Below are 27,927 nucleotides of genomic sequence, written 5' to 3'. Positions count from 1 at the left end.
CCAACAAACGCTGCCAGTACTTCAGATGGAAATGCTCTGGCACCTGAACCCACCCAGCGTGTTCCTCAGAGCACTGAGAGCCTCAGGCAGTGAGAACAAAACAAACCCACTCATTTCCAGACATGTGTGTGTGTGTGTTCTTTCCAGCTATTAAGAGAGGAGAGGTGCTGCCAAGCTAAAAACTGGAAAAAAAAATACTTAATGAATAATTAATTAGTAAATGTGTATCAGCTACTTTCTCTTTTGCTTTTAAATACCTCAGTCTTTAAATTACCACCCTAAAAGTGAAGTGACTGAATTCTACCTACTGGGTCTGCCACTACCAATTACCTGGAATCCACTCAGCTTTCCCATTTCCCTAACACAGAAACTGGCTCATCACAATGATGCTCCCAAATACAAGGACAACAAATGGGTGATAATTCTGGAATATTTGTATTAGTTTTGCCCTCGAGTTTCATCCAAGATGTTTGTTGCTACATAAGCAGACAAAAGACAGATCTCTTTCCCAAGAAGTTTATCATCCAACTACACAAGGCTCCAGCAGCAGCCATAAACAATCCCTATCTTCCTGTAACAAATGAGGAACCAAGGAAAGCAGATTAAACTGCTCCTCCATAATCAACTGCTTGAGCCCTGCATTGACTGTGCCTGCTCCAGGCTGCTGCAGTCACTGCTGCACATGGGCTGCTGCCAGACCCAAACACCAAAGGGACTTCGTGAGGACCACCTGGCAATCCCCCACAGCCTCAAAGGGGGTCTGTGGAGGAGAAAGGGATGTGTCATTTTACCCAAGTATCTGTAAAGGTCTTGAAAACATGTAAAGAATGTTTTCTCTGCAATAAACTCTTCCTATTTCACAGCAGATATCTCTCCGTAAGAAGTTTATCAAGAAAAAGACCCACCCCCAGAAACCCAACAGAAAATCAAATGCTTACACATCAACAGAAACAACTATATTTCTCACTGGTTTTATATGTCTATCACTGGGCCAGCTCTATGTTTTCCCTGCAGCAGATAAGAAAAGAGCAGAGAAATATGGTGGTTATTGTTATGGTGGTTATCATTACATGAAAGTGTAAAAATCAATTGTATAGTAGTAACTTTACAGAATACATGGATGAAATCTAGAGGTGAGAAGTTTGCTCTCCCAAAACATGGTCAGTCTGCAGCCAAGGTGGGCAGAATCACAGGTGAATGGAAGCAATGGAGACTCTGACCTAAGGTTTGCATGCTTGTGAAGCAAATGTCAAACCCCTGGGGTTGGGAAAATGATTGTCAACATATTTCAGATATTTACCTTCTCTCAGTTCCACATAAATGAGGCAGGAAAGCCCTGTTTACCAAACAGAATTGAAAAGTTATTGCTTAAATCAGAAGAACTAAATGGTGATTTTTAGCAGCCCTGATTTTAACCAAATTTCTTTGATTTCCCCAGTTAACAGCAGACAGCTCTTGTGGCTGATCAGGTGACATTTAATTTGCAACATGATACCACAATAGAGTGTGCAATGGATTTATCTGAATCACTGTTGCAAGTCATGCACTAAGCTTATTTTTGAGACCAGGAATATTTGCACAGCACCAGGCATGTGTGAATTTTAGAGAGAACACAGACCAAATGAGGATTCTTTTCCAAAAGGCCAGACAAGCCAAATGCTAATCCTGAGTGTAAAACAGGAATCACTCCAACTGGATAAGCAAGCTGCACTGAAAGCTGTAATACTTATCCTATCACAAACCCACAGTCTAGGCCAATATTCCCAGTAAGATTACAAAGTGTATTTGCTACCCATTAATTTACAAGCATAAACTCCAGAAGTGACTTCAGAACACACACAAAGCAAAGCCAACGTCCCGTGGAGTTCACAGTCTACATTCACACTGTGAAATCTGAGATTAACATAAACTCTAGCACAGGTCTATGTACCTTCCCAGGAAAGGATATTTGCTCTTTTACAGTTCGACTAGGTCACTGCAAATTTAATAAGACTGTAAATAATGGCACTGGAGGAAGAACGAGGGCTATCTGCTGAGCTCTACCCCAGTAAAACAATTAATCAGGTCTATCCAGCGCAGGCATGCCACGCTTTATCAGCTGTGTGCTCACACAACGAGAGCTCCCTGGCTAAACATAAACCAGCTGGGGCATTCATGTGAACTTCAAACCAGTTCTGAATCTTTTACATGAATAAAACACACTGCTCTGTGTCAGAGAGACTTGGGGACCTGTTCCATGGCAGAATTTACTCTCCAAGCACTCAATTTCAGAACTTCTGTAGTTTTCTTTCACTTCCTCTCACTCTCGGCACTGCCTGCCAGCATGACAAGATCTCTGCTAAGGTCATAAAAATGTGAAGATCTCCTGACTTACTATGACTGGCAAGTACTGCTCTGAACTTAGCACTCTGTCACACTGAATAACACAGTTCTGAAATCACTTCTGGTATGGCGAATGCAGCGAGTCCCTGAATGCTGATGGGTTAACAGCAATGTGCCAAAGGTATTTTAAAGGTTCCCAATTATTCCCAGTATTTCAACAACAACGTGGGAAAAATCATTCATGCTTAAGTGTATTACCAAAAAAAAAAAAAAAACCAAAGGAAGACACGCACTGAGAGCAGGGGGAAGCAAAGCAGTTTTCACAGTACAGTCATAGCTCAGCCTGGAAGTTGGAGACTGCTTGGGCACAGGAAAGAAGGAAAAAAGCACGGTACCAAACCTGAGATTCTATCAGCTATACTCAGGGTTTGGGCACATCTCAAATGGCCCCAGTGGAAATCCCTTTAACAGATCACTAGCAAAAGGCCTTTAAAGGTCTAACTGAAAAAGAACCCAAAAAGGAAGCAGGACAGAAGTTGAAAACAAAGAACATAACCAATACAGCAGATACTTGTGAGAAAGTCACCTGACCAAAACAAACTGTGCAGAAGAAACAATTACTTAAAAACAAAAGTGATACACATTATGGAACAGAATTCTTAGTTCAAGGTGACTCTGAAGTCCAGAGTTAAGGAGTTAACTCCTGAGCTCATTCTGTTAAGTTCTCGTTCTGAAAACTACACGTAAACAGGAAATTCACCAGCTAACTCTTCATGGCAAAAGAGAAAGAGCCACTAGTTAGATGGCTACATGGAGTTTATTGAGCTCTTACCTCCAAACAATGTTTGGCTGAAGTGCATAAAAAAACCCCAAACCCGTCATTCCTTTTTCAGTTATTGTTAAGTTCTACAATTTAGTGCAGAAGTTATTTTTCTCTTCAAAAACCTCCCCTATTAAAGAAACTGTATTAAACGTGAAGTTGTTACACAAAAAAAAAAACACCAGCTGAAAAGATGTTTAGTCTACAGAATTAACTGAACTTGCAGACATTTCTCCATGCAATAGTGAACGTTTTCAAATTCAGAGGTTTTTTTTATCCTTACAATTAACAAGAGATTAAAGATCCCGATAAAGCCCACAACTATTTCTAGCCCTAGGCCACCTTTCCACCTAAACTGTGGGAGGGAATTTAAATGAGTCTCTTACCTGCTTAGTTTTCTTTCGACTTCTTTGGTAGCTTTAGCTTCCAATTCTCTGGAACAGAAAGTGGTATTGGTTTCCATGTCAACAGCAATGCAGCACGAAAATAAAACCAGTGCGGGTCAGGATGCTGCAGGTGGGGTTGGTCAGGAGCGAAGGGCGAGGGCAGGGATTGCCCAGGGTCCGGGATCGCCCAGGGATTGGGATTGCCCAGGGACCCGGGATCATCCAAGGAACCGAGATCGCCCAGGGACCCGGGATTGCCCAGGGACCCATGATAGTCCAGGCATTGGGATCGCCCAGGCACCAGGTATCACCCAGGAACCGGGATCACTCAGGGAACTGGGATCACTCAGGGAACTGGGATCGCCCAGGAATCCCGGATAGCCCAGGAAACCGGGATCGCCCAGGGACCGGAATTGCCCAGGGATCAGGGATCACCCAGGGAACTGGGATCGCCCAGGGACCCAGCAGCAGGGGTCCCCAAGGATGGCAAGGGGAGCGGGCAGGACCTGCGCCTGCCACCCCGTGTGTCCCAACAATGCCCCAGCAGCATCCCTCTACCCCACAGCTGCTACCCCATGTATCCCAACAGCACCTGTGCGTATCCCAGCAGCATCCCTGTTATCCCAGCACCATCCCTGCATCCCAGCACCACCACTGCACTCCAGCACCATCCCTGCATCCCAGAACCATCCTTGTACCCCAGCAGCATCCCTGTTACCCCACCAGCATCCCTGTACCCCAGTACTATTCCTGCATCCCTAGCACCACCCCTGCACCCCACAGCTGCCATCCTGCGTGCCCCATCCGCATCCCAGCCCCGTCCCTGCGCGCTGCCTGCGCCCCACACCCATCCCCGCGTGCCCTCCTTGCACTTCAGCGCCTCAAGGACTTTAAGGGAAACAATTCTGCTGCATCACTTCAGCCCGCGAGCGCGGTTCGAGCGCAGCCCCGGGACTCTCGGTGCCGCGCCGCCGGCCCCGGGCGCTGCCGGCCCCGCAGGAGCGAACTCCGAGCTGGGGAGGGCACGGCCCTGCCCGGCCCGGCCCGGCCCGGCCGGGGGGAACGGGACACATCGCTCCGGGCGGGCGCTGCAGCCCCGCGGGCGGCCCCTCCGGCGGCGCCGCTGCCGCGGGGAGCCCGATCCCACTCGCTGCGGCTCCGGGGGCTCCCCCGCCGCCCGGCCCTTCCCTTCCCTTCCCCGCCCGGCCCGGCCCGGCGCCGCCCGCCCGCCCCGCTACCTCATGTATGTAAAGTGCTCGGAGTCCGTCCCGGAGGCTGCGGCGCGGGCCCGGCGCGGCCGGCGGCTCTAGGCGGGCTGAGCCCGGCGCTGCGGAGCGGGAGGGCCCGGCAGCTGCAGCCGCAGCTCCGCCGCCATTTCCTGCCGCCGCCGCCCGCCCGCCCCGCGCGCAGGAAGCGAACCCGCCCCGGCCGCGCTTCCGGGGCGCCGTACGGGGGAGCGGGGCCGGGGCCGGGACGGGACGGGGGGCCCAGCACGGGGGCAGCGGGACCGGGAGCGGGACCCTGACACGGGGGGAGCGGGGCAGGGAACGGGACGGGGGCCCCGACACGGGGGAAGCGGGACCGGGAGCGGGACCCTGACACGGGGGGAGCGGGGCCAGGAGCGGGAGCAGGGCCCCGGCGTGAGGGGAGCGGGAGCGGGACCCCGGGCCGGGCCGCTCCTGCGGGGCTGGGCGCACGGGAGCCCCGGGCCTGGGTCCCGCCTGGATCAGTACAGGATGGTCGCTTCGCCTGCGGCTGTGTCAGGGGGTTTGGGTTGGATCGCAGGGAAAGGTTGTTCCCTCCCCCGGAGGGTGCTGGGTCCCCAGGCTCCCCAGGGAATGGGCCCGCTGGAGGCTGCCGGAGCTCCAGGAGCGTTTGTTGGGGTGTGCTCTGCACAGCCGGGAGTTGGAGTGGATGGTCCCATCCTATCCAACCTTCCACCAGCACTGCTACTGTAACCCCTAAGCCCCAAAACTTCACCACCCACTGCCAGATCAGATGCCTCTCAAACCCTTCCAGGGATGGAGACTCCACCACCTCCCTGGGCAGCCTCTTCCAAAGCCTGACCACCTGAAAAGCGGGGAAAAAATATTCTGGTATCTAATCTGAACCTCCCGTGTCTAAGGCCATGTCCTCTTGTCCCCCCTCTGCAGCACGGTAGAGGAGGTGAACCCCACCTCACTACACCCTCCTGGCTGGACAGTTGTGGGAGCAATGAAGTCCCACACACTGATGTAGTCTCTAGTTATCCCAATCGCACACAGGAATTCCAGGCCCTGTCTCATCAAGCACCCTCAGCAGAACACAGTTGTTCCCCAAGCGATGCAGGACAAGACACAGAGGGACAGAACTTTGATTTCCACACGTGTTTTCCCTGTGTGGGGCAGCTCTCCCAGGGTGCTGCTGCTGTGCCAGCTCTATTCCAAGCTTGGAGTATCAGTAACTGACAGATAAAAGAAGTTAATGTCTAAATAACCACACAGACCTTTCTCTTAACCTTCCACTGACTCTGTTGGGTTGAGGAGGGAATAGAAAAGTCCCCAGCAATAGCAAACTTGGTGAGAGATTGATGTATGTGAACACAGAGATACTTCAAATACAGAAAATGAAGAGTGAGGAGTACATGAGCCACACTGTTACTGGACTAGGCTTCAGTAACAATATCCCAGAAATTAGAAAAATCAAACCAGTCAAGGAACTGAACAGGATAATGGGTTAGAATTGAGAGCAGAAATGTCAGGAACAGGCAAAACTGAGTGGACAACAATTCCCAGTAAGTAGTTCTGCATCTGACAAGCACTCCCAGCCAAGGTTTTGTTGGCACGGGGAAGTTCTTGCTCTCTCCTTGTCTCCACTGTACATTGGCACCAGCATTTTCCAGCCCAGTTTTAGTGGGCCTTGACCATTTTTACCAATGCTGGTGAGAAGAGGAATGCTCTTTGATTCCCCTATGGGACAAGTGAGCCATGTCCTGGAGATCTGCTGCAGCATCCACTGTCTATCTGCCAGCATGGACAAAGTACAGTGGTTTTCAGCTGAAGAAGATCCTACAGTATTTGAGGCAACGTTTATGACAATGCAGAGTAGCCAGTGGGTTTATTTTTTTCCTTAGAGGCTCAGTAATGCAGAGTGCATCGCTGTGTGCTGAACAGGCACAGTCATACAGAGACAGCTTGAAATCAGTTTCTCAGTGTCTTGTAATAACTTGTAAGTTAATTTGGTCTTGTTTATTTTTCTTCATATGAAAAAGTTTGGACTGTCATGTAATTGTGTGTAACTGAAAGCCATTATTTCCTGAAGTGTGACTCAGCTCTCTCTCACTGTTCCATTCACAGCAGCCCTGTTTCATGTCTCTTTGGAGGCACTACACGTGGTGTAGGAGGGCTGCTGTTAAGTCTGTCCTCAGTTGGGAAGGCTGATGAATTCATTATGTGCTCCTGTTATGTCAGTTTGTTAACTGCATTGTGCCACTGTCAATAAAATTCATAGTCAAGGTCTGCAGCTTTCTTGATTATTTTAGATTGTTCTCTAATGTTATTTATGCACGTGCTCCTAGCAACTAGACCGCTGCAGCAGTGGTCTTGTTTCTGCACATAAGTGCTGCAGCTGGCTGTTCACCATCAGCAAAGCCTCTGCAGGACTAACCCTCCATCACTTACCCTGTCATCTCCTCCTTGTACCAGACTCATGGTCTTACCTCTCACCTCACGAGTAGCACTTTGCTCAACTGAGTTCTGACATGTATGAAACTGGTAAATTCCTGGATGGACTAGGGGAATTCAGGAATCCTCAAATAGGAAGGTTTTCTTCTAGAAGAACAGCAGGTTGAGCTTCACCCATGCAAAAGCCCATCATCCAAAGCAGTGGTACTGGGTGCTGGCTGGAAGCAGCACCTGCATGTTCTCCTGGTTTTAGCCTTAATATGTGCTGAGCTTAGAGTTTTTTGGGAATTAGCGTTCTGGAGAACCTTCTCTCCTGCTTACTACAGTTCTTTGGTTTGTTCTTTGTCCTTTGGTGCTCTCTGAAGCTTGGACCTCTGGACTTCTTTGCTAAGGTCTCACATTCTAATTCTGCTAGCAAAGAGGCAGCAAAACACCTCTGTGCTTAAAATGATGTTCGTAACCACCTGGCTTGGGAGCTGCTTTCAGATTGAAAACCCCCATCTGTGAAATGTCAGCGCTTCTCTTCCTCATGGGATCTCTGTTCTCAGGAGCCCCCGTGCTCCTGGATGGGAAGGAGCACCCTGGGCAGTGTGTGCACGGAGGAACCAGCTCATGCCACCCTCGTGCCACATACTCTGGCACTGCTGTCCTTCCCTGATGTGGGTCTGAACAGCTCTGCAGCACTCTGGTCACACACAGCGTTAGAAATCAGAAATTGTGGAAGCAACTCTTCAAGGGCAAACAAGCTGCCTGCATTCAGGCAGCTGCCAGGGACGGACCCATGCAGTTACACTTTCACCACTGGGCAAACATGCCCTCCTGGGCAGTGATCCCCAAATATCCTCTCCCAGCAACAGCAGCCACCACCTGCACCCTGCCAGCCTGGCACACACACACGTCTGCCATGGCCACATCCCCATTCTCTTTTTAATTAGGATTTTCATATCATCAGAGCAAGAGAATCAACTGCAGGAGGCAGAGAAATGCACTGCCTGAAAACAGTTAAAGAGGAGCTGGCGCCATTTCAGCGCTCCCATCCCCTCCGCCCTTCCCCTTCAGCTGCAGTTCGCTCTCCAGGCGAAGGAAGCCGACATTTTAGAAAATACTTTCAGCTTCATGTCTGGGGAAAACAGAGCTGGAGCTGTCTCAGGAGAAGCTGGGGCCTGGGGATGTGAGGAATTTGCCATCAATAACTCGCAGCCGCTTGCTCCATTCAGCATCGTTACACAGAGCGGAGCCGCTGTCACCGGCAAAACAGATTGTTTTCAAAATTGCTCTTGACTTAAATAATCTAAATGAGCTGATTTGACAGACAAGGGAAAATAGTCTCCTAGTCAATGTGGTGGCTCTGTGTTCCTCTGCAAGGAGGCTCCTTTCTTTTTCACTGTAGACGCTTTATTTAAGGATTTAAAAATAGCCCAGGCGATGGTAAGAGGCGGCAGTATAAAGGTACTGAACAGGCAGCACTTACTGATAAAACAATCCCTGCCCCAGAGCCTGTCAGTGCAGTCAGCTGGGCTGCGTGCTAGAGAGGAACCTTTGGAGCTCTGAGGATCCTTAATTAGGAGAAAAACCCACAAACGACATAACTGGAAGTCGGTAGCACAAAGTGTTGGGCTTGCCTTCCAATCAGCCCTGAAAGCAGCTGGAAACAGACCTGGGAACAAACAGACCTGGGAAGCAAGGAACACCCCCCGTGTGAGGCTGGGGGTTACACAGTGGGTTTTGTTTCACAGGCTGCAGCAGCAGACAGCCATGGAATCTGTGCTGGAGAACATTCCCTGCCTTTCCTCTGGGCCCCAGCGCCTTGGCACCGCTCTCAGAGCAGGGCAGAGCAGGCACTTGGGGTTATTAAATGAGGGTTTAATCCGACCCTTTAAATAAGCAAAAAAATTATCAAAGATAAAGGATTTCCCTGTGTTTTAAAGCCAGTCCAACTTGCATTCCCTGATCTGCGTTTGGGAAAGCTGCCAACTGCAAAATGGAATCGCTGAGCCTGGATTTCGCTCTGCATCCAGCCAATTACAGAAGCCTCGTGTCCCCCCGCTTGGAATGCTGCAGTACAAGAGACTGACAAGATCCAATCTTTATTTATTTACCAGGGCTGCATTGCACTTCCAAAGGGAATCACAGTGCTGGGCTTCCTGCAGCCCTGCCCAGGTCCCATGCTCCACACTGCCCAGGTATCAGGGAATACGGCTCAGTCCAAATTCCTCGTGGGGGCTGGTGAGGTGTCCCCTACCTCTCGAGGTTCACCTCGAGATTCTGTCCCAGCAGTGCCCCTGTCCAGCCACCCTGGGCATCACCTGCCCTGTGGGCAGCTCAGCCCATTTCCCCACATGAGGTCTGCTGGCTGTGCACATGCTGGGCTCTCTTCCGCAGCCATGGCTCTTTCCAGTTTGTTTCTAGTTTTTTTTTCTAACCAAAAATACAATTCCAAAAAGCAATGGGGTATTTTTTTTGAAAGCCCACAGAGCTACAAACCACCAGCAAGATGATACAGATGATGTGTGCAGGGAAACGTGTTTCCCCTCCTGCTTCTGCCCTCCAGTCTCAGTTGTTTGTGATGGGCCCATGCAAACACTGATGTTCACAGAGGAAACAGCTTCCCCTGCCTTCAGCCCAGCTACACCCATGGCAGAGGAATGGGAGTACCTGGAGCCCAGGAGGGCCAGGGATGCAGCCAGCAGCCCTCACCTGCCCAGGGCTGCACACCCTGCTCCTCTGCTCTGTCCTGCACTGTGTCTAACAGCACTGAGCCCTTCCTAATCAATGCTCATCAATCACCTCACTCACACCTGCCCCTTCTCAGCACAGCACCAAATTAACAGATTTCCCCTGTTTCCTTTGCACCTCTCACTGAAATGGCACAAACAATTCCTGCTCTGTCGCAGACCAGTTCTTTTTGTGCCAGCAATATGCTCTGGTTTAGGCTTCAGAGAGCGATTCGTCTGCTGAGTTTCCTAATTATGGAGAAAAAATGGGGCCAGGACACTCTTTATTGAGCAGCACCACAGACCACAGCAAGAGCTCTGGCACTTTTTACCTCCTGGGACAGTCTCCAGGTGGGGAAGTGTCCTCATGCAAAGTCATGTCAGGGCTGCCAGGATGGCTCTTCCAGCTGCTGTCATACCTGAGCCACAGCTGGCACCTGCCATGGTTTTTCTGTGGGACCCTGAACTCCTGTGCTCCCCATTTTCCCAGCTGCAGTCACTGTGGTGCTGAGTTGGTTACATCTCACCATAACAATGGAGTGAATCTCTTAGGAGGGTGTCTGAGTCTTAGCAAGGTTTGAAGATCCTTCCAGTGAGACCCTCAAGACCAGCCCCTCGTGCCCATCTAGCTGCACATCCAGCTGGCACAGTCAGACTCTGAGTGCTGTGTCTCAAGGATGAAGGTGTTCCATAGCATCAGGGTAGGACAAACTGCTGGATAAATTCCCCTCAGCTGCTGCCCCAGGCCTGGCTGCCCAGCTCCTGCTGCCTTCTCAGATGCCCTGTTTCAGAGGACAGGTTCTCCTGGAGACATTTTTTCCTGGGCAAGGCTAACACACAGCTGCTGCTTTTGCCCTTAACGAAGTATTCACTGTTCTCCCATTCTCTTCTCATTTCCCTCCAGCCTCACCCCATACTCTGAGGGCTGCAGGGATGCCCTGGGGAGCACCAGGACCTCAGCAATGACACTTCACAGCCCCCTTTTGTGTCTCCTCCTGGCTGCCTCCCTGTGCCCTGGGCAAGGTCCCCAGGGACAGGAATGCCTGAAGTCCCCACAGACCCTCAATAATACACCTGTGGATGCATGCACAGACAGATATTACAATTAATGGATGGCACAGCCTGGCTCTGCCCTGCCTCTGGCAGGGCTGGCACCCACAGAGGGGGGCAGGCAGGAGCTCGGGCAGAATCCCAGCTTTGGGCTTCGAGTTCACTCCAGGCACTTCTTTCCTCTGCCGGGGGCTGGAATCTTCTGTCTCAATTCAGCAGATCTGGCTGCCCCTAAGCCTGGCGGGCAGGGCTGTGCTGCAAATGGCATTTGTGACTGTGCAAGCAAATGTCAGCTGTGCCTGGGGAGGGGGACAGGAGGAAAACGCCCGTCCCCACTTGCTCCTGCCGGTCCGATGCGTGACTGCTGGCACAGCCCCATCCCGCTGCCCTCTGCCAGGTCACACCAGCTCGGGGCAGAGAGGAGAGCGGGGAAACACAGCGTTCTCACCCTGACTGAATCCACGGATTTCTGAGCAGCTACTGCACCGATAAAACAAAGGCTGCTTTGAAATGGATGCCTGGCCTGGCCGGCTGCCAGCGCCGGGCGGGAGACAAAGGCTGGGAGCACAAGCGCAGCGCTGGAAGTGGCGAGCCAAGGATGCTCTGCGGCACGGGGAGCGCGTCGCCATGGAGACACGGCGGCCAAACCGGAGGAAGGATGGACTGGGATGGACTGGGAGCCACCCGAGCCACGGCAGCTGAGAGACAGCACTGCAGGGACAAGAGCCCTGAGCCCTGCAGAGAGGAGCTGGCTCTGTGTCACCCCAGCCCCGGGAGCTGGCCCGACAAGTGGCATGAATGGCATCTGTCAAGCAGACAGTGAAAATGAGGGGGGATCCATGGGGGAATTCTCTTCCCCCCTCATTTCATCGATGAAAAGCTGTCTAGGGGGGAAAATACTGCTTTAATGAGTTCATGCGGGGGCCACAAGCCCCTGAGCCGGCCTGGGCAATGACACAGACAGAACAAACCTCTCCACACATCCCAGAGATCACCTGCAGAAGGATTGAACAGCTGTGCAGAATTATGCCATGAAAGGCTGGTGGTGATGAACACGATTTGTGTGCCTGGTCATGGTGCAGGTCATTTACCACTAGTGAGCAGGAACTGCTCCTGGGTCCTGTCCCAAAGCCTGGACAGTCGTGTATGGGTCGTGTGTCCTGCCAGGATGCAGGCAGGGATCACCTGGGGCTCCCATTGTGGGCTGGAGGAAATCTTGCCCTCACCTTTGCCTGCCCACGGCCCAAATCAGGCAGGAGCTGTGGCCAGGGTGGTCAGAGGTGATGAGGGGCACGCCAGGGCCACCCTGAGCTCACAGACAGCTCCATGAGCACCCCTGACAGCAGTGTCCCCAGCCCCACGTGTCACCACACCCTGTGCAGACCCCTGGGTGGATCCTCCACCACTGGTACCTTGGAAGAGAGCAGGAAAACCTGTCCCATGTGCTTTCCATAAAGCCTGAAGGCCTCAGGGCTTTGCAGAGCACATGAGGGAGTGGGAAGCAAACCATCATTTTTTAAGCCATGGGAGACACTCAGGTGCCACCACAGCGAGGGCTGTGTAAACAGAAAGACAGATTAGACACCACAGAGCTCACTGTTAGCACACGACAAATAATGAATGAAGGATGACGATCCCTGGGGAGGCACTTTTCTAATAAATGACATTTTGATCTATAGATTTAACAACTCATCCCAAGCTATCACATCATGAATTAGGGAAAGGGAACCCATAACCTCACCATCAGCTCTGAAGAGGGTCAGGAAGGCAGAAACACAGCTGTGGGGAAGGTGATGGGGACATTTTCTGCACTTGCAGAATGACCGCCAGAATTCCACTGATAAAAATCACCAGTGAGTTTCCTATTTTCAATACTGAATGGCCAATGCTACGACAACCAGCCCCACACTCTGATCCTCTCATTTTGAGGAACAAAAACCAACAAAGTGTCTGCACAGTGGATCTGGACTGAAATTCTCCTGCCAGGCTGACATTGCCAGGTGAGTATTTTTTGGTGAAACTTCAGCCCATGTTTCCTCTGCAAGGTGCTGGAGGTCCCCCCCACTCCAGGGGTGGCTGGGACTGCTCTGGCTCTGACAGCCACAGGCCCTGTCCCCACCAAATCAATCACCAAACACCTCACCTGCCCTCTCAGCAGCAGGACATCCCTGTGATCAGACATCCTGGGGTCTCACTCGTTCTTGTGAGCAAGTAAAACTTCATTTATCTTATATTAATTAAAGCTAAAAAAACTCAGTAGCCTTTGATTTCTCTCTTTGCTTTGCAGGGGGGAAAAAAAGCCAGAAGATAAAGGGATGGGCAGGAGAGAAAAGGCTTTGAGACAAACATGCACCAGGTCTGTTGGCTTTTATTTTATGTGTAGCCCTTTTCTTAGAAGAAGTAATTATGTTTCAAAACCTCCTTTCCCTGTTCTGAGCACTGCCTCTTTCCACATTAATGCTATTTGCATGCGCCATCTCCTCCCACCCTTCAATAATTTAAACCTTCATTTTTTATTCACTCAGTTGTCAGATTCATTTACATATCATATATCTATATTTAATACTGGCTTTGCTCCCCTGTTTTTTTTTAAACAGGAAATAGATTTCCCTTCTAATTTAGCCATGTCTGGGGCAGGGCTGGCTGGGGGATCAGCAGGGGTGCAGTGGGGGCTCCAGGGGTGCTGAGGTGCCTTTGGTGGGTGCAGTAGTGCTGGCAGGGGCTCTGCAGCCCCATGGCCAAGCCCTCACCCTCATCAGCTCCAGGGAGCTCCAAGTGTGGCCTCCTCCCACGCCCTCCTCTCCATGAACTCTTCTCCACATCCTCCTTCCACATCCTCCTCCCACACCCAGGAGAGATCTCAGCCTTGTTCCCTGCCACAGACTGGGGCCAGGGGAGCTCCAGGCTTCCCCCCAATCCTTGCTGCAATTTGGCAGCTCTGCCTTCATGAGCAGTGCAAGGCAAAGGGTGGGATTGGTGCCAGCACTGGGTGTGACTGTGGGGCTGCCAGCAGGGTGGGACTGCAGCCCCACCGGGGCAGGAGCGTCCTGTGCCAGGTGTCCTTCAGCTGCCTCTGCCCTAAATCTGCTCAGAAAAACAGGGGCAGTCATCAAGGAAGGGTTCAGCTGACATTAGAGCCTCTCCACACAACAGCATCTGGCACCTCCTTGCGTTGGTGGCTGTGCCAGACCCGGGGTCAGCCCCTCCTGACGCTTTGGGGCAGCAGCTGCAGCCACAGCCCTGCAGAACGAGGGAGGCAGCAGGAACACACACCTGGAGACCAGGATCTGAGAGCAAACACAGGGCAGTGCCTGCTGGGGACCACCTGGGCCTCACCAGGGGGCATCAGAAACATCCTGCAGTGCTAGGCTGGCCAAGCTGGTCCCAGTGTCTGCTGTGCCCCACAGGTGCAGTACCATGGGAGCGAAGGGTTACGTACGTTCCACATGGCTAGGCTTAAGGCCCATGGAAAATAAATAGTATTAAAGGCAATTTGAGGGAGAGAATATGAATGAGAAAGGGGTAAATCACAGAGCCAGCCACTGAGGAGAGGCTCAGATCCCCCTCACTCATTTTCTACATTACTAGAAAATACAGTGAACTGCTCTCAGACAAATGAGCCCTCTGGACCCAATTTTTCAAGTTAATGAGCTCCTCTTGCAGCACTTTCCCTGCACTCCCAGCACCTACTCTTTGCCACAGCCCCTGAGGAGCAGAGCCACCAGCATCCATCTCAATGTGTGCTGGGGAGGGGGTGACACCTGGCAGGAGCTGGGCAGTGATGCCCCCAGACCCCACCTGGGCAGGGTGGGCAGCAGAGCCCGGAGAGCCTGCAGACACCCTGCTCCTCCCTAACCCAGGGGAGGGGTTTGCCCAGAATGGTGCAGCTCTGCCAGGGGTGCTCCAGGGCCCAGAGCCAACTGATGGTTTAAAAACCCTGAGGGTTTGGTGGCAGCTGCCTCCTGGGTGAGCACCCATGGCACATCGAGCAGCCCAGCAAACCCAGCATATTCTGCCTCTCCCAGTCCTCCAGCAACAACCTCCAGATGAACTGGAGTTTGCCAGGTTCAAAATAAACTGTTTCAGGAGAAAATTGCTTTTCTTGCTCCCAGAAACACGTTTGCAGTCCTGGATGGAAGATTTCTGAGGTATTTTAGTGTATTATATTAGAATTATCCCTACACTTGCCTTTCCCCAGGTGGGAGGGGGGAGCAGGGCTGCAGGACACAGCGCTGGCACGTGCAGCGCTCCCCACTACTGTGCTTAAATTAACAAGGAAGTTTTGGTAAATTGAAGACTAATTTTCTCTTGGGAACAGGTCATTAAATTACAGAATACTAATGAAAATTTACAGCATCTGGAGAGAGGGTGGAGGGAGGGGCAGAGGGAGCACTTTGTTGGTTTTTTTCATTTTTTTTTCCTGGCTGTAGCCAGAAGCAGGAGCTGCCATGTCCCAGCCTGGAGCTGGGAGAAGATGGACACATCCACGGGGGTTTGAAGGATGGGACCAAAGACCCAGCTGGGGGAGGGAGCAGTGAGGCCAGAGCTGCCCCAGAGACCCTGAGAGAGGCAAGGGCAGGGATGAGACCCCTCCATCCTCCTTCCAGGCTCGGCTGCCCCAGGCTCTGGTGGTGCTGTGCCCCCTGCCCCTCTCTAGTAATACTGAGCAAGTTTGGGCCACAGTGCCACATCTGAACAAATCCAGGCTGTGGTTTGTATCATATGCACCAGCCAAACTATATTTAGCTTTTCTTTCACCATATTTTGCTGCCTAATTGTTTTTCTGGATATTTTGCTGTTTCATCACACGCTTAGCTGTTTTTCTGTGTATTTCTTAGTTTAGACCAATGTTTATAACAAGTGCACTAAATAAACCATTTTTAAGTGTTTTTCTACAAGTTGTTGAAACCCTTCAAGGCCACTGAAACATAAATTGTGCTAAATCTAAAAAGAGCTAGAAAACAGAATACCAAGATTAAAAGACCCAAAATAAAGGTGGGCAGTAAAGTTCCAGACAGCCACCAATCATTGTACCTGAAGAGCCCGTGCAAAATGCTTGAACAGCATAAAACCAAGAAAAGCTTGATCACATAGAAAAGAGTCTTAAAATGTATAATCAAGACTGAAAAGTAAACAATAAATCAGCTTCTGCATAATCATATTAATTATCATATGTAATTAATATACATTAATGACATATTATTAATGTCCAAAAGTCCTGTTTCTCCCGCAGCCCTCCCTGGCTCTGCTGGGGCAGTGCCCATCTCCCCTCCCTGGCTCTGGTGCCCATCGCCCTGGCAACGTGCTGGCTGAGCTCACAGCCCGGATTAGGGAGGGAGCAGCAGCCACACTTGGCAGCTGCATTTTTCCAGTCGAACTCAATTTCTTCAGAGCAATGAGGCTCAGTAGCTCTGGGAGTGCAGAGGCAGGAGCTGCCTCTTGGGGAGGGGGCACTGGGGGGAGTTGTATTCTGGGGGCCTCAGAGTGAGGAAATGCAAATTTTTCATTGCTTTGACCATACATAATTTAAATATTGAAAGTACTCTGCAATTCATTGAATTATACATGAATTTCACAGGCAGCATTTTTGTAAATCTTGAGAGGCATTCATGTTTTCACTCTCTCCAAAACCTTGGCTAACCTTAAATTTAATTATTTTTAAATTTTTAAAAATCCAGATCGATCTCATCCGAAATCACCTTGAGAACATCACCTGTGCTGCTGGGTCTTGGTGAGGCACGTGGTGATGTCAGCTGTGACATAACGAGTTTTATGGCAATGTTTGGGTCAGCCCGGCCGGGTGAGAGGTCTCTGGGATCCCTCCCATGGGCATTTACCCGCCCTATAAATCTCTCTGGGGAGCAAGCAAGAGGCTGGAAGAGAAGCAGGCACCCGTGCAGCCCTGTCTGCAACCTCTCCCTGGTTAGCTCATCCCTCATTATCCTTCCCTACCCTTTTAATTTCTCTCTAAACTCAACCAGCTATTGCTGTTCAAACTGAAATAATTAATTGGAACCAAATTGCCACTGTAGGAGAAAAGAATGATTAAGCCCATCCGGCGGACAATGGGGCAATCACAGCCTAAGCAGCTAATTACAGGGATGCGGGATAATAGCAGAGCCCTGGGCAAACTGCGGGGCTGGATGAGTCGCCAGGAGGGTCCGGGCCTGACTCAGCTCCAGGTTCAGTGCCTGATTCCCGCGGTAAGGACACAGATGCAGGAGTGGGGGACACGCGGGGAGGGAACGCACACCCAGGAGGGCTGGGGGAGCAGCAGCGGGAAGGGGAGACAGCGGGGCTGCTCCGGGGGACCGGCACCGACAGGGACAGGGACAGGGAGAGGGACACGGACAGGGAGAGGGACACGGACAGGGAGAGGGACACGGACACGGACACGGACAGGAAGAGAGACACAGACAGTGAGAGGGACACGGGCATGGACACGGACACGGACACGGACATAGACAAAGACATGGACACGGACACAGGGACACATGGACACAGGTACACATGGACACACGGACATATGCACACACGGACACACGGACACATGCACACACGGACATGGACATGGACACGGACACATAGACACACAGACATGGATATGGACACAGACAGACACGGAGAGGGACACATGGACACATGGACACATGGACATGGACACAGACACAGATACACTGACACATGGGCACGCGGACACACGGACCTGGACACACGGACACGTGGTCACAGGCACAGACACACGGACACAGACACTGCCATAGCCACAGACACAGACATGGACATGCTGGGAGCACCAGTGCTGAGAGTGCAGGGTCCCTGTGGCACTGCCAACACACATGGCACACATGTGGCACACGTGACTGTCCCCAGTCACTCGTGAGATCCCACCCGGAACCACAGCCTCAGGATGTTGGGGTGAGCCCACAGCCATCACCAAGGCTTGCAGCCAGGAGAGAATGAGAAAAATGAGCTCTGGAGATCCTCTGCTGTCTCTGCAGCACAGGGTGATCTTGGCCCAGAGGATGGGGCCAAGGATCTTGAGGACCTTGCAGTAAAACAGTACTGGGAGAGGGAACAGGAGGAAATGCTGTACTGGGACTGACACAGACCCAGAGATGAGGAGCAGAGCCCCGACAGAAGGGAAGAGGGGAACCTGCAGCATCACATGGGTGATGGGCTACACACCTGAGCCCTGCTGTGGGGACACACAAGCCCTGTGCCCTTCCCAAAATCCCAGTGTTTTACAGCTCTGCATTAGGCCCAGCATGTGGAGCAGTATCACTCCCCCCTCACGCCTGTGGAAATGGGGGGCAATGGCAAGGTCAACACCCTACCTCACTGGCCAAAGTGAGTGCCACCAGCCTGCTCCAGATGGGCACAGCAGCAGGAAAACCAAGGGGACATCCCTTCCTGGGAGATGTTGTGCCTTGCCAGACTCCCAGGGGAGCCCAGGGACCACCTGGCTCCCTCTCTGCCCTCCCTGCACACATTAGAGCAACATTTAGCTCCCAGTCAGGGGCCTGGGACTTTCCTTTACAAAGACATTTTTCATGTCCCCAGCCTCAGTGAGGGCGAGTTCAGAGCAGTGTGAAATTGGAAGCGGTCACGGTGTGAGCAGAGCTTCCCCACGTACGGCACAGGGAGCTCCTGCTGCCCATAAATCCCGACCAGCTCCGAGTCCCTGCAGTAACAGCTCATTTTCTGAGGGATTTGTGGCTGTGGCTGGAGCTTCTAACAGCCCAAAGGACTGCTGGATGTGCTCAGAGGGGTTCTGATGCCTGGGAAAGCCAGGGCTGCCCCTCACCCTGTGTTCTGCCCTTCCTGCAGCAGGGGTAACTTGGTGATGGGGAAATTGCAGCTCAGGGTCTGTGAGCATCAGAGGGAGCACAGGACAGTTCCCACCATCAGCAATGGTTTGTGTGACTGCCAGGCCTAAGTAGCATGGAAGACACAAATCACCGAAATCACAGTCATGACAAGGAGGGGAAAATGGCCAGAGAAAACCCAGGGTACAAGCAACCACAGAGCAACCATCTGGAAGAGTGAGCAGCTGCCTTACTGTTCCCAGTCTTCTGGCACCAGAGGGTGGGAGACCTCGTCTTGGCACTTAAAGAGTGATGGCTCCTCTGTGACCTTGATGGAGACAAAAGACAGAGAGGGGTCAGCTCTAGGGCTGAGGGACAGGGCACAGGATCATCTCCCCACGGGAAACCCAGCAGAGCTGAGCTCTGCAGACAGCACATGTCTGCCAGGTTTGGGGTGCTGGGCTGGGGAGCACCCAGTGCTGGTTGTGGCACACTGAGCACACTGCCCAGGGCTGCCAGGGAGGCTGTAGCCCTGACACTGAGTAAATATGCCTGGCAAGTTGTGGAGGCTTCTGTCAAAAAAATGGTTTTCTATGAATATTTTCACACTCTGAAAGCTGCAAACCCTGTGTTTTCTCTCTGCCCTGCAGAGCCTCAGAGCTGGGATGGGGTCCAGCCCTCCTGTGCCCCTGCAGGTGCTGTGCCCTGGGTGTGAGACCACACTCAGCACAGCACAGACTGCACTGTGAACTTGTGAAAGAAAATGAAATGAGTTACAGGAACAACTTCATGGATCCACTTTTCAGAAGTTCAGTGAGAACAGAGGAGTCTCTGTAATTTAAGTGCAATCCACCCCTGCAGTGCCAAACATGAGGTCATGTGGTGCTGGGTGGCATCTTGTGGTCCCTCTGGCATTGCCCATTCCCCTGGAGCAGTGCCCAGGCAGAGGCAGCTCCCTGCAGCCCTGTGGCTCCCTGGCATGCAAAATGCAATGTCAGGAATTGTATCTCCCCCTGTATCTCCCTGAATGCTCTGGGAGAGAAGGACTGAGACCTGTTGCAGATTTTTCTCTCCATTAGAGCCACCTCCACCCGAGAACAAGCAGCCACAGCACAGGCCATACACAGCCTCATTAATCACATTGCTCAGGAAAATATATTGGCATAATTAATAACACAAGGCATCTCTACTGGCCTCTGTGGCGCAGCAAATTCTGAGGCAGTAACACTTGGATGTGTTGACCTGGATTTCATTTATAATCCATCAAACCATTCCTGCCTGGTCAGGTCTAGGGAGATGAACAATACACAAACATAACTAAACAAAAGCAAGATGGACAGCACTGGTGCCTTGTTAATCATTCCCAATGCTGTGGGGATGGGACCCCCTATTTTGCCCTTTACTCTGCATAGGTTGTGGTGTGTTATGGGCCTTAAAGGGATCTTCTTCAGAGAGGTCCCCAGACACATCCCTGAGATCCCCAGAGAAATCCCTTTGACTTTCCATTTCATTCCTGTTGTCTAGTGGTGAGAGACTGATGTGTGTTCTGTGGGAACCCTTCAAGGGGCAGAATCAGGTGAGGGATGAGGATGCAGCTGGCTATTAACCAAAACTGGGTTTAGCATCCCATTAGGGAGATGGTGTTCGGCAGCAGCAAGGAAAAGGTTTGCTGAAAGAGACAAAAATATTTTCAATAGAGAAAGGGAATCCCCAGGTCAAAACAAAACAAAATAAAAACAAAACAAAACAAAACACAACACAACACAACACAACACAACACAACAAATGAGTATGATTTACTCAGCTGTGAGTGAACTTGAGGAGCTGGGCTGTACCTGGGTTTCAGGGCTTCCATAGAATCTTCACCTACTAAATTAGTTTAATCATATCTGTCATTAGCCATCTTTGTTGAGTCCTCATTTGGAGGCCATTTAAAGGGGATTAGAGGAAATCTCTGCTCTTCATTCCCCTACAATAGTGATTAACTCTCTGGACTTGCACAGCACTTTCATATTGATGGAAAGAAGTGAAATGAACTCATAACCACAAAATCCAGTGCCTCCATCATGGAGCAGGACTCAGAGCCAGTGCCAGGGCAGGAATTGCTGGGATGACACCTGGGGTGCTCAGCTGTACTCAGGGGAGCTGCCAGTGCAGGGCTGAGGATGAGAGGCTTGGAGGAGCCACACGGCAGCTCAACACCCTGAATGCTGCTGGTTAAGATCTGGCATGCTGGGACGAGAACCACCGGTTCCTGGAAAAAATTAATTCAGGATGGACCTGACTTCCGGTACTCCAAAATCATCAAACTCCGTGAAATACACAGAGTAAAGCCTTCGGCTGGAGATGCAATTGGTGTTGTTCCAACAAGTGGGAAGTCTTGCAGAGGAATCCTCTCCCTGAGGAGCCACTCAGCTCCCCAGAGGCCCCCGCCGGCACGCAGGGCACTGAATAAACATTTCCTAATCCAAACCAATTCAAAACCACTTGTTGGGCTGTGCCAGCAGCTGGCAGCTCCCCAGGGCGCTCCGTGCCTCTGTTCGCTGCCAGCACCACCCGTTCGTGCCTCGCAAAGCCAGCCCGGCTCTGCCCGCACCGGAGCGAGCCCGGAGCAGCCACATCCCTGACCCGAGCCCGCCGCATTCCTGCTCCCGTTATCCAGAGAACAGCGCTGACACAAACAGCCTTCCAACATCATCTACCCTGTCCTGAGGTGCCCTCGCCCTCCTGCCCCTCGCCCCTCGCTCTCAGGACTCGCCAGCCCCAGCCGAGCTGTGCCGGCACCTCCTCCACGTTCCCCAGCGGCAGCGGCGATGCCTTCCTGCAGCCCGGAGCGATGTGCAGCGCTGCAGCAGCCCGGCGCAAGGAGGGGACCCTTGTTCCGAGAGCTCATTAATCTTTAACACAGCGTTTGGGTTAATTTGAAAGGTTACTCACCCGTCAGCGTGAAGGGATCCCGACGGGAGCGCTCCTCCTGCGCACGCCGCAGCCTTGGTGGGGAGGAGAGAGGAGAAATGAAACCTCAGCGGGAGCGCAGCGCGCTCGCATCCCCTGCCCGGGGCTGGGCAGCGGCGGCGGCGAGCCCCGAGCAGCGGGACCGGGAACATCCCGGTGCCCGCCGGACCGAGAGAACCCCGGGCAGAGCCGGACTGAGAGAATCCCGGGAAGAGCCGGACCGAGAGAACCCCGGGCAGAGCCGGACTGAGAGAATCCCGGGCAGAGCCGGACCGAGAGAACACCGGGCTGAGCCGCACCGAGAGAACCCCGGGCTGAGCCGGACCGAGAGAATCCCGGGCTGAGCCGGACTGAGAGAATCCCGGGCTGAGCCGGACTGAGAGAATCCCGGGCTGAGCCGGACTGAGAGAACCCCGGGCAGAGCCGGACCGAGAGAATCCCGGGCTGAGCTGGACCGAGAGAATCCCGGGCTGAGCTGGACCAAGAGAATCCCGGGCAGAGCCGGACTGAGAGAATCCCGGGCTGAGCCGGACTGAGAGAATCCCGGGCTGAGCCGGACTGAGAGAACCCCGGGCAGAGCCGGACTGAGAGAATCCCGGGCAGAGCCGGACCGAGAGAACCCCGGGCTGAGCTGGACCGAGAGAACCCCGGGCTGAGCTGGACCGAGAGAATCCCGGGCTGAGCTGGACCGAGAGAATCCCGGGCTGTCCCGGCCGGACACTGACCTGGCCTGGGCTCCGCTGGGCGGGAGGGGAGCGCGGGGGGCTCGGGGCGCACGGTGCGGGCTCGGGGGGTCCCCGGCGCCCCCCCAGCTCCCGGCAGCGCCGGGGCCGCCGCTCCGCCCGCGCTCGCCCTCGCCATCGTCCCGAGCTCACGGAACGGATCCTAAATCAAAACGACTCCCGTGCAGCGCTGGAGCCGCTTCCTTGGCTAGGGCACGGCTCCGGATTTGGATTTAGCATCTACTGAGCCAAGTCCTCGGTGCATTCTGTGTTAAATAACTAAGGTTAATTTGATTTGATGCACCACTTCATTACCATAAACAGCTCACAGTGTGTCAGTCCTCTGTAATTATGGTTCCTTACAGCCGGAATCTTGTTCATTTTCCATCAGTGCTGGAGCTTCCCTGTGATCCCCTCCCAGCCAAGCCCTCCTGCCTGAACTCCCCCAACAGTAATTAGGTGTCATTTATTCTGGAGCTGACAGTTAAACTCATTTGCAAAAACAGGGGCAAGGATATAAAATTTACTTCCCATTGCAGCCACACTTGCCTCTGGTGGCTGGGACGAAGCTGTGTGTGCAGGGGGCTGGGGGGAGGAGGGATGCTCTGAGGAAGGAAGGTGCTTTGCTGAGGGGATGCCACGGCAGGGAGCCCCGGGGAGCCCCAGCAGGGACGGGTCAGGCTCAACAGTGCCCACAGAGAGGGAGAGGGCAAGACGTGGTGCCAGCCACAGCCCAGGAGGGATTTCTGCCCCTGCTCCTGTTGCCAGGGACAAAACTGCTCTGCCACCACCACCAGCTCAAGAGTGGGTGCAGATCACAGCCCAGACAGAGCAAACTGAAGACATGAAGCCACGGTCAACACCTGTCCCCACCTTTGCCCCTTTTGGGAACCAGTGCCAAGGTGGGCACTGCCACCCTCCCCCTCCTCAGCTGCATCTTCCCATGCGAGTGCAGGAACAGCTGGGAGCCAGGGACCAGCATGGGCACTCCAGGCTGTCCCTGTGTTGCTGGGGCAGGGAATGGGGCTGCCCATGCTGTTCTGTGCTCCAAAACTGTTTCCTCATTGTCTCCCGTTTAGTTCCATCCTTGTGCTGGAGGTGCCGTGCTAGAGACATTTGCCATCGATTTTGCTTGACAAATGACTCCAGTGTTTGGAATCTCCCTTATTTGCAGCTACAGAAACCAGAATGACAGAGCCATGCTGGCCCATCCCACAGCAAAGCAGCTGTGGGACATATTCCCCAGTTCTACATATTCAGAACTCACCGGCCTGCTGCAACCCGGGAAAAATCTGGGAACTGACCAACGAGCAGCACAGAGAAATCTAAAAGCATCACACTGTGGCTGTGGGTAGAGCTGCAGGTGCCATGACCAGCCTGACATTCAATGCCAAGGCTTAGGAAGCCAAAGAATTCAGCAGCAGCCCTGCCCACACCGAGTAACTCTGCTCCCACGGAGAGTGGGACACAGCGTAGGATGAGGGTGTCCAGGACAGGAAAGAAATACCCAACACAGAGCAGGAATACCTGATAAATGACAGGAACACCCAGCATGCCCCAGCAGCACCCAAAACCTAGGGAGAACAGCCATTGCACCAGAGGAACACTCAGTACAGCAGCAGAATACCCAGCACACAGGTGAATCCACCAGGACAGCCCAGGCTCCCGGCTGCAGGCTGGGCTCCATCTGCTCCTGCTGCCCAGAAGAGCTGCTGGTGCCTGTGGACCCATCCCTGGTGGGTTCCTTGAAGCCCCCCAGGCTTCTTGCAACCCCCCTGGGCTGGGCACTGCTGAGGTTCCATCCCTCCCCACCCGGCTGAGCTCCCAGAGGATGTTCCACACGCTGCTCCCCACAGAGCTGAGCTGTGACCATCAGCCTCAGGGATCATTTCTGGGCTTTTCACTGCAATATTCCCGGAGCTGAAGCAATGCTGTTTGCACAGACAGCAGGACTAGCGCTGCACTGGGCTCTGACAATATAAAATAGATATTGTTAAAAGCCACTTAAGCCTTTCCATGGGAGGACTGTGGGTCCCTGGAGCAGAGCCCGGGGGACAGCCCTTTATTGCCATTGTGACCAGGTCAGGTTCTCCAGAACCAGCAAATTATTTATGAGGTGGTTGGCCTGTTACATTAACACATCCATCACCTTGCTGCTGATCCCGCTCCCGCCTCCACCTCCCCGTGCTGGGAGTTTACTGGCAGCTGATTTACTCCAAGTCTGCATTTGGAAGAAAATCCCCACGCCCAGTTCTCACTGTGACAGAGTTACAGCAGGACCTGCCGGCCTCTCCAAAATCCCCGAGACTGTTTTTCCTTCTCGTTCCGTTTTCACTCCTGCTGCTTTGTTGCACGGTCTACACAAAGGCGCAAATTTGGTCTCTAGTTTGCAGAGCTACTTTAGAGCACTAAAAATCAAATTTAGCCATCACCATTGGAATCTGTCCTGCCCTTTAAGTGTGAGTGCTGGGGGTGGGGATGAGCCAGCCCGGCCTCTCCTCTGAAAGGGACAAAGCACCGAATGTGGAGGACAAATGGGCTGTGGGCACCCCGCGGTGACAATCTAGCAGGGAGAGGCAGACAGTGCTTCCCGGGAAGTGAAGGCATTTACTTCTGTCTGTCAAGACACAGGAGAGATGGAGAACATACAAGGAATGGGAATTAGTGTCTTAATCTACTGCATTTGCTCTCGTCCCTTTTTTCAATGCCTTTGGCTACTCCTTTCCCTGCGTCTGATATTTTATTATCACGCCTTTTATGACGTTTCCAAATACTTATTAAATCAAAAGGCAGAGCTCTGCTTTGTGTGCTGAGAATCCCAGAGACCAGGTAGAGTGGCCTGGAGAGGGGTGTCTGGAGCCAGCTGTCCCCTGCCTGGTGAGGGGGGAGTGGGTGCCCCAACCCTGCTCATTGGGGTGAGAGAAGGAATAAAACCACAGTGCAAGGAGAGCTGGGCAGACAGAAAACCACAGTGCAAGGAGAGCTGGGCAGACCCTGGCAGCTCACTCCACTTCTCCTGCACAGTCCCTGTGGCTGGGGCCCATCCATCCACACTGAACCCCAAAAGCAGCTGCTGTCCCCTCTCTGATGGACAAAGAGCTGCTGCAAAGGGGGAAGGAGGAAGCTGCTTCCCAAAGGGGGAAGGGGGAAGCTGCTCTCCATGCCTACTGTGGACAGGTCAGGAAGCCTGGTGAGGGTCCCTGTGAGGACACTCAGCTTTAGCAGAATGGGCTGTGCCAAGCCTGGAACTCCCTCGTGGTCCATCTTTCTGAGGCAGGAGTCAAGGTGAGGCTGCCTCCCATGGGCTCCTTCCCCTACTGCCAGCAGCCCCAAGGTGCTCTGCACATCAGGGACAGCCTGCTGAACCCAGCCCCATCCCCTCCAGCCTCCCTGGGCTGCATGCAGCAAACTTGGTATTTGCTGGGGGTCTTAATTACCCATCATTTGTTCACGGCCTCTGATGAACTCATTCTTAATTCTCTGAGCTGTCCGTGGGGGCTCTCCTTTGCTTCCTTGGCTCTGGGTTTAGCAAGGGCTGGGAAACTCAAGGTCTTGGATGGTTCCGTCAGCAGAGTCCAGGCATCATGCAGAGTTCAGCTCTTGTGTTTGAAGGTTCAGTGTTGGCAGCATGTACAGCTCTGGAGCAAACTCAGAAGCAGGAATGGCTGTGGGAGCCAGGCAGCTCTCATCCACCAGGTCTGTGTGGATGGAGCAGCTGAGAGAATCACAGTGGGACAGTCAGGTGGCTCCTGTGGGAAGATTTCTGAGGAAAGGTCTGGTTCCTGGTCCTGGAGGGAGGTCCCTGGTGGTGGCTCCCCCCTCTCTTTGCATCAGGTTCTTCCCAGCTCTGCAGCTCCCAGTCCCTTAGGAGAGATCAGCTCATGAACTGCACTGGAGGCAGCAACAGGGCCTGGAAGAGAAGGCCCTGAGGGCAGCCCTGAGGCTTGTGATCCACAGAGTAATGGGACAGAGCACAGAGTGACAGGGCTGGGCCCAGCACCACTGGCCCCACAGCCGGGAAGGAATTAATGGGAGTGAGGAGGAGGAGAGGGGAGGAAGTCTCCATGCAGGGGGTGGCTCTGGCTTTGTGACCTGAGGAGCTGCTGCAGTGGGGTTTGGCTGTTCCTCGGCCAGCACACCTGGAGCACAGCTGGAAACTGGCACCCAGGAGAGGCCCTGACCCCTGAGACACGACATCAATGTCCTGGCACCTGCCAGGAGCTGTGCCCATGGCCACAGGTGAGACCCCACGGGCTGGATGTGCCACACTGGGGCTGCACAGCAGGCAGGGGATGCCGGGCTGGCACTGGGGTTTCCATCACATCCTCTCCCTCCTACTTATCCTCACTTCTACCACGGGGGAGCATTCACAGGAGCAGGTTTTGATGAAAGCAGAATTCCTGCCATGAAAGGATGACAGGGCCAATTAAACCCAATAAAAATCCAGGGTGTGAGCAAAGTGCTGCGGGAGAGCGGAGGAGCGAGCGGGGGCTGCTTGTTGTGCTCAGGGACAGCCAGGCACAGACAATGTGTGAGCAGGGGGGAAAAATCATCCTCCAGCAGCCCCACCGCGGCCCCTCCGCTGGAATTAAACGGGAGCCGGACCTGGGAGGGCAGCAAATGTGAGAGCAGGGCAGGGCGGAGGCTGGTGCCAGTTAAAAGCCTGCGGAGCTCCTTCCCCCAGATGGCAAATCCCGACTCCAAACACCTGCCCGTGTTTGCCGGAGCCGCCGCCGCGCGTTCAGGGCGTCCGGCCGGGAGATCGGCAGCCGCATTCAGCAGCGCCCAGAAATCCCTTTTTCTGCTGCTCCAGCGACATCCGCAGAGATGCCTCTGCAGCAGACGGCTCCCTTCAGCGGCACAAAGGGCTCGCAGTGGCCCAGGATTGCCCCGAGCGCTAAATACGGGATCACCGCCGCGCCAGCGCCGCGCCGGAACGGCAGCTCCTATCGGTGTCAGCCCCAGAGAGCTTCTGCCAATAATTAGTTCAAGGACAGAAAATACGAAATGGCTGGTGGTTGATCCTGCTGCGGGGCCGTTCCTGGCCGTGCCCTGGGCGCTCTCCCCGCTGCCATCCCTGCGCTGACAGTGGGGGAACAAAGGGCGGGCCGGCACAGCGCGGTAATTCATTCCCAGCCCGGCACGCAGCTGCCTCTCCCAGCACGGCTGCCAGCGGCCCCAGACACGATTCACCCTGGCCATGGTCTCCAGGGAGATGGCGATGGAGCTGCATCCTAATGATGGGCGGCCTCCCTCCGGCCCTGCCCGCAGCCGCAGCTCGGCCCGGCCCCGGCTGCCGCACTGCAGCGAGCGGGGGGACTGGGTGGCCCCAGACCAGCGGGGACACCACCGGGGACACCAGCGGGGACACCAGCGGGGAGCGGCAAGGCACCGGGTGAGCGCTAGAATAAAACCTGCGTTGTCTGAGAGCTGCACTTCAACACTGGCCCCCGGCAGCACCGCTGAGCGCCCGGCACCGGTGGAGGAA

At 53.5% G+C, this 27,927-nt stretch overlaps 1 protein-coding gene across 7 annotated transcripts in view; it reads right to left on the bottom strand.

Moving 5' to 3' along the window:
* The window catches only part of TNRC6A (trinucleotide repeat containing adaptor 6A), a 42,719-nt gene extending 37,778 nt beyond the window's left edge, over window positions 1-4,941 (bottom strand). For 4 of the 7 annotated variants that reach the window (XM_056503044.1, XM_056503045.1, XM_056503047.1 and 1 more), the window contains exons 1-3: window positions 4,767-4,941; window positions 3,529-3,576; window positions 1,301-1,336 (exon numbers count right to left, since the gene is read on the bottom strand). In XM_056503044.1, coding sequence (XP_056359019.1) covers window positions 1,301-1,336; window positions 3,529-3,576; window positions 4,767-4,771 — 89 coding nt within the window. In that variant the 5' untranslated portion in view covers window positions 4,772-4,941. Of the gene's footprint in view, window positions 1-1,300; window positions 1,337-2,722; window positions 2,890-3,528; window positions 3,577-4,766 lie in introns of those variants that run through there. The other 3 variants (XM_056503046.1, XM_056503048.1, XM_056503049.1) reach the window with 2 other exon arrangements.
* Between the last annotated feature and the right edge of the window lie 22,986 nt (window positions 4,942-27,927).

The sequence above is a fragment of the Oenanthe melanoleuca genome, chromosome 14 (genome assembly GCF_029582105.1).
Source record: "Oenanthe melanoleuca isolate GR-GAL-2019-014 chromosome 14, OMel1.0, whole genome shotgun sequence".
NCBI lineage: Eukaryota > Metazoa > Chordata > Aves > Passeriformes > Muscicapidae > Oenanthe > Oenanthe melanoleuca.
The sequence above is the reverse complement of the archived record's forward strand: the minus strand, read 5'-3'. Positions and strand labels throughout refer to the sequence as shown.